The sequence below is a fragment of the Populus euphratica genome, unplaced genomic scaffold (genome assembly GCF_000495115.2).
Source record: "Populus euphratica unplaced genomic scaffold, PopEup_1.0 scaffold2.1, whole genome shotgun sequence".
NCBI lineage: Eukaryota > Viridiplantae > Streptophyta > Magnoliopsida > Malpighiales > Salicaceae > Populus > Populus euphratica.
In genome coordinates, this window is record NW_011499846.1 from 659,199 (window position 1) to 670,828 (window position 11,630).

Genomic DNA, 11,630 nt, shown 5'->3' on the forward strand with positions numbered 1-11,630 from the left:
AAAGTGAATTTAAAATCTAGTTTAAGTGGAGGTTTTTTAGAAACAAGTTGAATATTAACTTGATTTTACTTGAGTGATATGATCGATTAATTTATAATATAATTAATCATTCGATCTTAAATAAGACTCAATTAAATTAATTTTTATTTTTAAGTTTTAAAAATATATCATGTCAATCTTAAAAAAAATAAAATAACATAATTATAAAATAATATAAGCTGACTCAGCTAACTCGTGAAATGGCTTTTGAATTGGGTGAAGTGATAACCTTGTGATGATGGACGATGACTGATGAGCAGGGGCCATCCACCATGGATAATAAGCCTACTTGCCAATATGACCCAAGCCCTAAAATCCCTGGTCATTCATCAAATATCACCCGCTCGGACTAACTTTGGGTTTTAGCGTAATTTCAACGAGCCCACGTATCATTCCATTTCCCAAACTTCTTCGTCGTCTTTACCCTCTCTCTAAAAAAAACCTCCATTACCATAGCTTGCAAAGCAAATGGGAAGCTCAGACACTGGATTAAACAACGATGATGACTCAGCGACCGTGTCAGATGAGTCAAACACCGAGACAGACTCAGACATGAGAACCGAAACCGACGACGAATGTCAGTCTTCGCACCCTCCATCTGTATTTGTAAATGATGAGAAGGTCCTCGCTTTTCACTCTGGACAATACTATGAAGCCAAGGTAATTGTAATATTCAGAGAAGGTTGAATCTTTGTGTTCTTTTTTTCTTGATTTTATTAAAATTGAACGTAATTTGAATAATTCCATGTAAATAGGTGATAAGAGCTTTATATGAAGAAAACAAATGGGGTTTTTTTGTTCATTACACAGTAAGGATCAACTGCCAAGTTGTCTAATTTTATGTTTATTTATGCACCCACTTGCCTTTCCTTGTCCTTTGAAGTATTTTAATTGCGTAATGTCATGTGTTTTGCAGGGGTGGAACAAAACGTGAGTAGCATCTTCTATGGTACTGAAACTTGGGATTTATGTTTTGAGGGAGTTAGGCAGGTTGTTGTTTGTTGGGACTATGAATCTGCTCAATTTGCTACTTTTAGTTCTTCGAAAGCTTCGTTCGAGTTTCTTTTCTGATGCATTACTTTCTCCCTGCTTAACCTCCTCTAGTATTGTTCTTTTCCTTCTACTTGAGAGCTGAAGGAAGTTACTGAATTGGGGGGAGAGGGTGTTTCTTCTCAAAGCTTTATCCCTTCATTCTGGCCTTCTTTTATGTTTTTATGATCTTGAAACAACCATGTTCTAAAGGATTGTATTTGGAGCACATTTAGCTCTTTGGATTTTAATATCCAGTTTAATTTCTACATAAAATATGTATTTTGCTTGAAAGTTTTGGAATGTTTGTTGGCTGGTGCTGAGAGGGTGGATGGAGTTGGAGTCGATTATTTTTTTTGAGGGGGGAATGCTATGCTAAAGCTTTTCTCATTCGTTGATTGTTTACTCTGCTTGTAAAAAAACTCTGCCCTTTTGTCATGTCTTGAACTTCTGTTTGTGAACAGTTGGGATGAATGGGTTGGAACGGATCGTTTGCTGAAGCACACTGAAGAGAATGTTCAGAAGCAGAAAGCCCTCAAAGAACGATTGGAAATGGAGATGAAAACAAAGGCAGTACAGGCACCACAAATGAAACTGAAAAATTCTGGTGGTTAGTATGATTCTTACACTAAATTTACTATTGTATAGTGCATGTTGAAACTTTGATATGCTAAGTATGATTACATGATGATGCAAGCAGTTTACATTTCCATTTCATTTTAAAGTTATTGTATTGGTTGTTGTAGAACATGCACTTTTACTTATTGTGGAATGAAGAATATGATCCGTAATACTTTATAGAATCAGAAAATATTTGGGATAAATTGAATAGTGATTGGATTGCTTCCTATTGTCTTGTGTTATTGGATAAAGTGCACAGATGTTGATTGTTCTAGTTTCTATTTTCTGTCTAGTTTTAAAATTGGAGATTGTGTCCCTTATCTCCTATCCTCAGCATCATGCATTTCACTGTTCCAGAATTTGGTTTGCTGTAATCGTTGTAAGATCATAAGTTAGAGATACATGCAACTTCAGTCTTATTAAGAGGAAACTTGATGGTTGAGGTCAAAATAAGTCTTTCAAAGCAATTCAAACAGCCACTTAATCTTGATGCAAATTTAATAGCATGACATGCTTTGTTATTAAATCCATTAAATTTGGATTCTAATCCATGGTTTGTTTCCAAAATAGATCATTGGTTTTCTTTGGGCCAGCAAAGAAGGGAAAAGTTGCCTTAATTTACCATTACAGATGGAACCTTTGTTATTCAGGAGAACCTCCACTAAGTTTACTTTAATCTTACATGCGGAAAAAAAAAAAAAAAAAAAAAATTGTTGATTGCAAGATTCTTTTTGGTAATCCTTTGGACTGGCTATTTCTTAAAGCTGTTCTGGGGACATATATGCAGTTTCAAGGGGAAGGAAGCGGAAAAATGACAATCATAATAAGGTACTCTCCGGTTTATTGAAGCTTTGTGCACTTTTGGTTTACCTATGTCAATCTAAGCATATTCCTTATCGTAAAAAATTGAATCAGCTAAGATTTAAAAAAAAATAAAAAATTAAAAGGTTTTCCATTGATCATTTGGCATCTTTTTGCTTAGCCTGTTGTTTTGACTGTTAGGAAAAAGATCTTGTACCCTTGGAAAAGCTGGTGAATCTCCAAATTCCACCAACACTAAAGAAACAACTTGTTGATGATTGTGAATTTATCACTCATCAGAGCAAGGTAATTATTGTCACTGTTCACAGCTGGTTTCTCAGATTTAAATATTTTCTAAAATTACTTGTGTACACCACTGTTACATTTCTTTGTGTTTCCCTTGCCGCCAATTCTTTCTCCTTTTTCTTTCATCATCTTTTCCATGCCTGTTTTACTTATTTCTCTGTTCAATTGTAACTAATTAAGCAGCACTACTGACTGGCTGTTTTAAATTTCAACTTGTTTGACAGCATAGACAAGTAAGATTTGATTACTACAGTGCTGAAATAATTGTGTTATCATTCTAATGATTAGCTTGGCATTATATCTGTTTGTTTAGCTGAAGAGTTAGCTTTAATAACTGATTTAATGTACTTTTTTTTTATCTCTTTTCTTTCAGCTTGTGAAACTTCCTCGTACCCCAAATGTCCAAGACATATGTAAGAAGTATTGTGAGTACAGGTCAAAAAAAGATGTCATGTAAGTAGAGAACCTGCTCTGTTGTCAGCTTTTTATTATCCCTTGGGGACTGCTACTCTTAAGTTATAAGATTTAGCCCAAGTTAATCGAAACAATTATTGCAATATATATTTGGAAACTTTTTTATTCTCTGCTGACCAGAGGAGAGGGGAGAGTGTTTAGATTTTTTATTGTCAATAAAGCAAGTACCCATCTGTTCTAGTATTCTTGAACTGTATTTTCAGTGCTCTTAGGTTTTATGATTTGATGGGTGTAGGATGCCTGAATCAACTGCTGAAATTATGAAAGGTTTGCGCTGTTACTTTGACAAGGCCTTACCAGCAATGCTTCTGTATAAAAGTGAGCGGCAACAGTATACTTATGCAATTAGAGATGATGTTTCTCCCTCAATGGTATATGGTGCTGAGCATCTATTACGCCTCTTTGGTATGTTTACTTTTTGCTGTGGGAAAAAATAAATCATGTTTTCTTTTTATCAAAAATAGCTTTGAAAACTGTGTTTGGTTTCCTTTGTCCACATTTTTTTAAATCATTGAGCTAGAAACTTGTCTTCTGGCAATAGATGTAGCATCCAATTCTATCCAACACTCGTTTTCACAGGATGCTTCTTGCTGTTCATACTAGTACTTGATATATTTGTCTGTACACAGGCCTCGAGAAGTATAGCATGGTGGTACTGATATTTATTGGAAATACAGATGCTGAAATACACTAGCTATCTATCTCAACTTATTGTGCTAATATTATCCTTGTTGCATTTTCAGTTAAGTTGCCTGAGTTATTGGTTCATGCAAACATTGAAGAGGAGACACTGACAGAGTTGCACCAAAAATTTGTTGACTTTCTGAGGTAGGAACTCCAATCATTAATAAATCCTTATGGCTGGACTTGTGTTCTGTATTTACCACCTTTATTTGGGTTTGAGTTTCCCGAGATACTGATTGATCAAGAGCAAAAGATAGTTGGATCAGAAGTCTAACTTGGACTAGCTGCACCATGATGTCTGCAGTACATATTTTTCATCTGCAATACTCACCGACAACCATGAATTCCGAGCTCATGTCATCTTTTTGAGGCAATTAGAGATATATATTATCACAGAAATTAAGCCCATCTAATAGTCTCGGAAGAATTAACTTAGTTTACTGTTGTGTGTAATTCCAACTGTTGAACTTCATTGGAACAAACAGAATTCAAGTGACGTAGCTTGCTTTGTGTATGTTTCTGGAAAATTATTTCAGATAATCAGTGTCTATGATGCTTCAGTTTCATGTTTTTCTTTTTTAATTTAGGAATTCCGTCATACTGATATACTGTCTATTTTCATGCAGGTTTCTACAGAAGAATCAGAGTGCTTTTTTCCTCTCTAGATATCATGTCCCAGAAGATTCTGAAGCAAACACCATCAAACAAGGTCACTAGGTTGGGGGCATAAGGATGTCAATTTGTACATAATACACCATCAAATACAACTAAACCATTTTAATCTATCCCCTTTCTTTGTTAAAAACTTCTGACATTCAAGTGCATGTCATTCACTTGCGAACCCTTTTGTGAGAATCCAGTTGTTACGTAAACTAAATTGATTATCTAGATGGTATCTGTCACCTATCTTTAGCTATCTTGTTTTGCAAGGCACGCAGGAGGCTGTGCCCAACTTTATTAGAATCTCTTTCACTACCTAGCAAGAGAGAGTTAGGTTTGGAATTGAGATTGTTATTTACAAATTGTTTTTCTTTAGTCGACTTTAGTGTGTGAAGGAACTGCATCTCGTTGAGAGGCTTTTGACAAATCTAAGAGAGTTGTGTTTAAATCAATGCCCAGATTTTTATCTTCCTCGTTAAATTTCAAGACAATGAGACTCGTGTAATACTCAATTTGTCTAACAGCAGTGATAAGAATATTCTCCTGTAGCCCAAACTATTCTTCTATTTTCTGTGTTGGTATTCGCTCTCTGAATACTCTAGAATTTCTCGACAAGCACTATTTTTTATGAAATGTGTACTCGAATTCACATAACTAGTTCAACGTGTCCAAATCTTTAGAAACCGGTACCAGCAGAAGGGTATCTTGTTTAAAAACTTGGGGTTATGATGGGGCCTGGCCATGAATCAGCACGCCAAGGAGAGTAGTTGCTTTGACTTCTGGACGGGATAAGACAATTTTTGTTGATTTGAAGCTTCTCCAGAGGGTAGCTTCTCCGGAGTTTGAAGAACAAGATTGCCGGATGCCACTGTTTAGTACAGTTGGAGCTGCACTCGAGAGAGGGAAGTTGAATTTTGCCCCGCATGATCAAAGCAAGCAGAGAAAAAACCGTTCCAGTTTTCAACAGGGAAAACTTTGAGAGCCTTTGGCATTAACTGGTCGATCTCTATTTTCCATGCAAACTATTGTTGGAAGCTGAAAGCATTGTCCCCTACAGAAAACTAGAACCCACATCGTTTGATTTCTCATTTGACAGGGATGGGTATTATTGAAGAGTATCTATGGTTTGCAGAAGATGAAAAACGAATTTGCAACAAGCAGAAGAGAGAGAGAAACAGAGCTGTAAAGACTGAGAAAGCCATTAGTAAATGCATTGCCATTAACTTCAAGTAAGGATTTACTTATACATGAATGAAACTATTAGTATTGGATGATTTCTCAACCTTAAATTTTTATTTTTTTTTTTTTTTTTCGAAGCATTAGTATTAGAAAAATCAAATGGATTGGGTCATTTTTTATTGCATTTCATCATTATTTTCTTTTGTTTTGCTGCGACTGTTGCTTGTTGACAATGTCTAGATATGAACTGTGCAACATCAATCTTCACCTTAAAAATAAAGATAAAAACGTAGATGTTAAGCCTGGTTGGTTGTTTATAGCAGGTCAACTCATAAAACTCATCCATCTGGACCTAACCTAGATGTATTTCAAGTTAAATAAAAAAATATTAACATTGTAAAATATAATAGACCCAGTCGAGTTAATTAAGACCCAATCAAATTACTCAATAACCAAATTCACTCGACTGGCTCCAGCCCAACTAGAAAAAATAAAGCAGAAAAAAGGAAGAGAGAGCAAACCGTTTCAAAAAGGAAGGATAATTGATTGCGTGAGACTTCTCAAGGTTGAAGATATTTTAGTAGAGTATCTGTGGAGCTGTTTCCCTGGATGCTTTAGTGGCAACAATAATGAATGAACAGTAATCGGAAACATCCTCAAATTAAGCACCAGCTTCCCCTAGTACCCATCCAATCAATGCATCCACCGAATCTTCAAATGTTTTTTTCTTACCGTTAATTAAGTGGAGTCATCAACCACAAGCAACAAACTCAATCCTTCCAACCTGGTTAAAACGACCCGAAAGACGCCACCTAAAAGTCCAACACAAAATTCCAAAAAGTGTAATTTATTCATATTTATTTTTTGAAAATCTTGTTTGATGGATCGGGAGAACGGTTACAATTATTATTCAAGTTTTTTTATAAATCCAGAAATTCAATTAAGATAATTAGTTTTAATTTTCGGTTCCAATCCCCGTCTCAAGTTTATATCTATCTATCTAGTTTATTTTTTTCGAAATATAAAAAGATTTATTACCATTCCGAATTTATCCTTAAAATTACCAGGTACAACCCCCTAATCATCCTCATCAAGCAAGCCAACAATCAAACAAAATCATTCGGTCTGAGTTTTTTCTCCATTTCCAAAGGAAAAACAAAATCATCTTTTGGTTTTTCTTTCTGTATACAAACAAAAACGGTTGTGTCCTTTCTGTGCGTCACTTTACTTCAGTGCAGGTCATTTAATTCCAGTTTTCTTGAATTTAAATTAAAGATTATTAAAAATAAAAGGAAAGATTGTTTTTTTTTTTTTCAATTTATATTCAAAAGAAATTTTGTTCCTTCGAGATCCTCTTCTTCCCTGCCGAAGAAAACTGCTCTGTACACTACCAAAATTATTACTTCTGTATAAAGCAACGATTAAAGCAACTTTAAAGAAAACAAATTAAAAAAAAAAAAAAAAACAGTTTTTTCTCCTTTTTGCCCTCCTCTCATTCTCTCTCCGACTCAACTCAGCTGCTTCATCATCGTGCCCAGATGATCATGATCATGGCCGTCACTAACAATCTACTTCTCTTCTGCTTGGCTACTCGATTCTGCTAATACCAATTCGTTTAACCACAGCGTTCCTTATAGCCTCTGTTCCCAAACAGAGCCCATTTTGCTCAATCCCAGACATATAGTTCCTCACTTCCTTCCTTATCATCTCTTGCATGACTGCTAAAAACTCAGCGCTGAAAAACTGGTTCTCAAGTCGAGACCCAGGATTCTTCTGTTGCAGAAATGAAACTTGCTCCTGTTGCTGCACAGCCACTGCAGCTTGTGGGGGTGCAGCAGCTGTTTGCACCATAGGTGTCGGGTTAACAACATGGGATCCAGAACTTGAGCCAGAACCCGGAGTCTGACAAGTAATGGATCCAGGCAGAGACAGAGATAATGAAGTCGGTGGATCGACGGTCGGAGAGGACACGTCAATCGACAAACTAGGTGGGACAAGAGAGGCGGTCTTGGCTGGCGGCCTGAAAACGGGAGATGAATTCACGCCGGGTATACTTGAATCGCTCAAATCGGATCCGGATGGGCTACTCGGGTTCAAGTGTAGACCCGAACCCGCCCCGAGACTTGCGGATCTTTTAAGAGGCTGTTGTTGTGCGTCGTCGTTTAAGTCATCAAACATGGAGGAACATTTTCTCTTGAGGGTTGAGTTCCAGTGGTTCTTGATAGCGTTATCGGTGCGCCCATTGAGAAGGCGGGCGATGGTGGCCCATTTGTTGCCGATACGAGCATGGGCCCTGATGATTGTGTCATCTTCTTCAGCACTAAATGGTCTGTGCTCGACCTCAGGGGATAGCTGGTTGCACCATCGCAACCTGCATGATTTCCCAGATCGACCAGGGATTGATTTGCTTATCAGAGACCAGTTCCTTGGTCCATAGGTTTGGACTAATCTCTGTAACGCCTCGTCTTCTTCGGGGCTCCATGGACCTTTAATCCGATCCACATCTTTTCTCGTAGAAGCCATGGATTGATTTAGAGATAAATTAAACCCTAAATTGAATATAAATTAAGAGGAGGAATTTCTTTTCAAGTGGTGGAGGCAGAGCCTCGCCGTGGTTTATATGAAAGAACAGTGGAAGGAGTGGAAACGGGGGTATATATATATACATGGAAGGGTTAGGGATGACTGGTTAAGCCGGTTACAATGACCGGTTATGGCCGTTAAAAGAGTGAGGATTCTTCCTGGCAAGGCAGTTACTAGTAAACAGCTGTCAAACTAACACGCGTCATCTGTTCGTTTATCTAACTTTTTAAAAGCTATTTGAAAAGTAAACAATAACAAATACTATCTAAAAAATCCAAAAAGAGAAAAATAAATAGATAAAATATATTATTTAAAAAAACACGACCAATGCCGCAGCACCGAACAGTGTTTCAATCACTCCTCCCTTCCACTCGAGATAGAAGTAACTGACTATCTGCGATGGGCATTGCACAGCTCGTCAAGTTCACTCGCCAATAGAGGAAAAAAACTAAAAATGCCTCACTGAAATTCAAATTTTGAGATTCTTTTATTTTTAAGATTATATTGTTATTTGTTGGGACTGCGGTGTTATAACCAAATTAAATTAATTAATCATATTAGATAGGAATTGTAGAGTTTGAAATAATAAAAAAGAAATTATAGATAATTACAAGACTCCATCAAGAGTTGACCCTGCTGTTATTTTGGGAGTCATAAAAAAATGCAGTTATTAGGTAGAGCTCTCGGTGGGGAGTCAGGTGATAAGGGGGCTTTTGGAGTGTGAGGGCATTTTTTATTTGAATCATATCTCTGGCAATTTTAATTTATTCACAAGAGTGTGCTAGTTGATTAGCATTATTGACTGGTATTTTCTCGTGATTTGACTTTTAAAAATAACTATTTATTAATAAATAATATCTAGGAATAATTTCGCGGTATAAAAAACCAAAATAACAGGTAGAATTAGAGTGATAGATTAATCAAATGTATCAATTAAGATAAAGAAACTGTATCAGAAATAGAATTAGAGCGATCGATTATATCCACAGTCCAAGATCTTAGTTATGGGCAGAAAGAATTAACCTATAAAAACCAAAAAGTATTATTAATATATATATATATATATATATATATATATTTTCAATTATATAATCCTAATTAAGAGTTAAATTAATAAATCAAGGAGTTAAACAAGTTTAGTTATTGTATAATTAGTAACGTGGTGTAAAATATTTTTTAATTAAAATTATATTAAAATAAAAAAATAAACTTTTATATTAACATAAAAAAATTATATCAAAAAATTTAATTTCATATTTAATTTTAGAAACATTTTTAAAACATGTAAACTACTCTAATTATAATAAAAGGATTTTTTAATGAAAAAAAAAACGTGGGGATTAAGACATGGACGGGAGGGGGAGATGTGAATGTGATTCTTATCCGATAAGGGGGAAATAATAATATTTTTTAAAAGAAAAGGCCAATAAAATGAGGGGTGACTTTGACCAAAGACAGGCTGGAGAGCATTCACGTCCGATGGATTTTTTTTAAAATTGATTTAAAATGAGAAGGGGGAGTGAAAAGGACGCACGGAAGTGGTGAGCTGGCAGAAAACGACAAGAGTTGAGAAGCAGAATCAGGGGACGAACGGTGCTAAAATCTTGTCAGTCCAGCCTGTCATGGGAGCCCCACTCGCCATTACCCTCTTCTCTAACGGCCTCCTCCCCCACCACTGCCACGTGCCAGTCACGCTCCTTTCCTTGCTGAACTGCCAAAACCGACTCCACCGTCTCTTTTCTTGCGTTCTTATTTATTTATCATCTCTGCCTTCTTTCCCTGTTGTTTCGTTTCCCCTCTTTGAATCTTTAACGATGAAACACGGATCGCCTCGTGCCCTTGTCATGGCTGTACAACTTCATAGGAGGATTGCCCTTCGCAAGGCAGTAATAATAATAATTATTATTATTATTATAATCAAAACAATATTGTTTTCTGTTATTTTTTATAGAAAAACAAATCAATAGGTTGAGAGTTGAGTGTTAATTAAGTTTAACTGCGTCATTAAGTTAACCAAGATTTTTTATTGAGTTGATCAAGATTTTTTTTTTCTATTTTTTTCAATCCAAACGTGTCTCGAGTTTATCTTTCAGGCCTGGGTTTTGGGTTCGTCTATAACTCGTGTAGCGTCTCCTGTGTCCAAATCTTGTACTTCCTTTTCTTCGTTATTTAATGTCGTACTGTAAGATAAAAATCACGTGATCACATGATTATATAATCTGGATAAAAAAATCTTCAAAAGTTAAAAAATTAGGTTTGATAAGAATATAATATAAAAATTAATTTAATTAAAACATCAATATTATTAAAATGAACATCCATCAAACAAATACTTATTCATGAATAAAAAAAGATAAGAAAAAAGCTATAAATTCAGTTATATCTTATGCATAATACAGATTTATTCGGAACATAATGGCTCAAAAGCTAAAACTTAATTATAAGTAAATAATTTTATTTATTTATTAGGTATAAAAAAAAACATTATAAGCAGTTCTAGATGGAAAAAAAAAAAAAAGAGTTCTGGATATTATATCTTATGACAACGACTTGTAAATTAAGCGACACCATCTGCTAAAAAAAAAAAATTAAGAGATGCCCTGCCGACAAAATGTTTTGATGTTTTGAAGCAAGCATGGCAACAAAATAGATTCATGATAACCAATGTTACCTCGCACGTGGCTAATAGTATGCATTCAATGAATTTGATATTTTATTTTTGAATACGGGATTCATCGTTTAAAATGCCAATATAGAGATATTCCTTATAAATAGAATCCAAGTACACACGAGTTGGAAATTGAATAATCCTTATAGCTTGTAGAGAAGTGATGAGTTTTAAAATATAAAATGCTTAAAAATAAAATTGATATATTAAATAATTTTTAAAAAATTTTATTTAAATAATTTAGTTTATTATTAATAGTTATGGTATTTGGTAGCTTAATACAAAAAAATTAATGAATTGATAGCTAGTAGTAGGTAATATCCAGTAAGTTAAGGTAATCGATAAATTATGATAGTAGTCGGTAATACTTAATAAATTAGGTAACCAATAACTATGATAATAACATGTGATGTTTAGCAAGTCACGTGATCGATAACTGTGATAGGAGCATGTGATGTTTGTTAAGTTAGGTGATCGATAGTTATGGTGTTAACAGGTAACGTCGAGTGAGTCATATGATCCATAGCTATGATGGTAGCATGTGATATTTGTTAAGCCAGATAATTGATAGTTATTGTAGTAACAA

The 11,630-nt window shown here is 35.0% G+C and overlaps 2 protein-coding genes across 3 annotated transcripts; one reads left to right on the forward strand and one right to left on the reverse strand.

The window, feature by feature from the left end:
- Positions 1 to 382: 382 nt before the first annotated feature.
- LOC105129024 (chromatin modification-related protein EAF3-like) lies at positions 383 to 5,069 on the forward strand. Of its 2 annotated transcripts, XM_011030923.1 has the most exons (10): positions 383 to 699; positions 795 to 848; positions 956 to 969; positions 1,533 to 1,678; positions 2,477 to 2,517; positions 2,692 to 2,796; positions 3,170 to 3,249; positions 3,506 to 3,675; positions 4,014 to 4,098; positions 4,581 to 5,069. In XM_011030923.1, exons 1-10 carry the CDS (start codon positions 508 to 510, stop codon positions 4,669 to 4,671), a joined length of 978 nt encoding a protein of 325 aa, XP_011029225.1. In that variant the 5' UTR covers positions 383 to 507; the 3' UTR covers positions 4,672 to 5,069. The 2 variants fall into 2 exon arrangements, with proteins under 2 accessions (XP_011029225.1, XP_011029234.1); XM_011030932.1 differs by lacking the exon at positions 795 to 848.
- A 2,010-nt stretch (positions 5,070 to 7,079) lies between these two features.
- LOC105129037 (transcription factor MYB44-like) lies at positions 7,080 to 8,435 on the reverse strand. Its single transcript, XM_011030945.1, has one exon. It carries the CDS (start codon positions 8,314 to 8,316, stop codon positions 7,381 to 7,383), a length of 936 nt encoding a protein of 311 aa, XP_011029247.1. The 5' UTR covers positions 8,317 to 8,435; the 3' UTR covers positions 7,080 to 7,380.
- Positions 8,436 to 11,630: the final 3,195 nt, after the last annotated feature.

What these genes read in the sequence shown, in the direction of transcription:
- LOC105129024 (XM_011030923.1), top strand. Translation starts at nt 508, where the DNA reads ATGGGAAGCTCAGACACTGGATTAAACAACGATGATGACTCAGCGACC. An exon ending in AAAATGACAATCATAATAAG is followed by an intron (nt 2,518 to 2,691) that starts GTACTCTCCGGT and finishes TTTGACTGTTAG; the next exon opens with GAAAAAGATCTTGTACCCTT. An exon ending in TTATCACTCATCAGAGCAAG is followed by an intron (nt 2,797 to 3,169) that starts GTAATTATTGTC and finishes CTTTTCTTTCAG; the next exon opens with CTTGTGAAACTTCCTCGTAC.
- LOC105129037 (XM_011030945.1), bottom strand. Translation starts at nt 8,316, where the DNA reads ATGGCTTCTACGAGAAAAGATGTGGATCGGATTAAAGGTCCATGGAGC.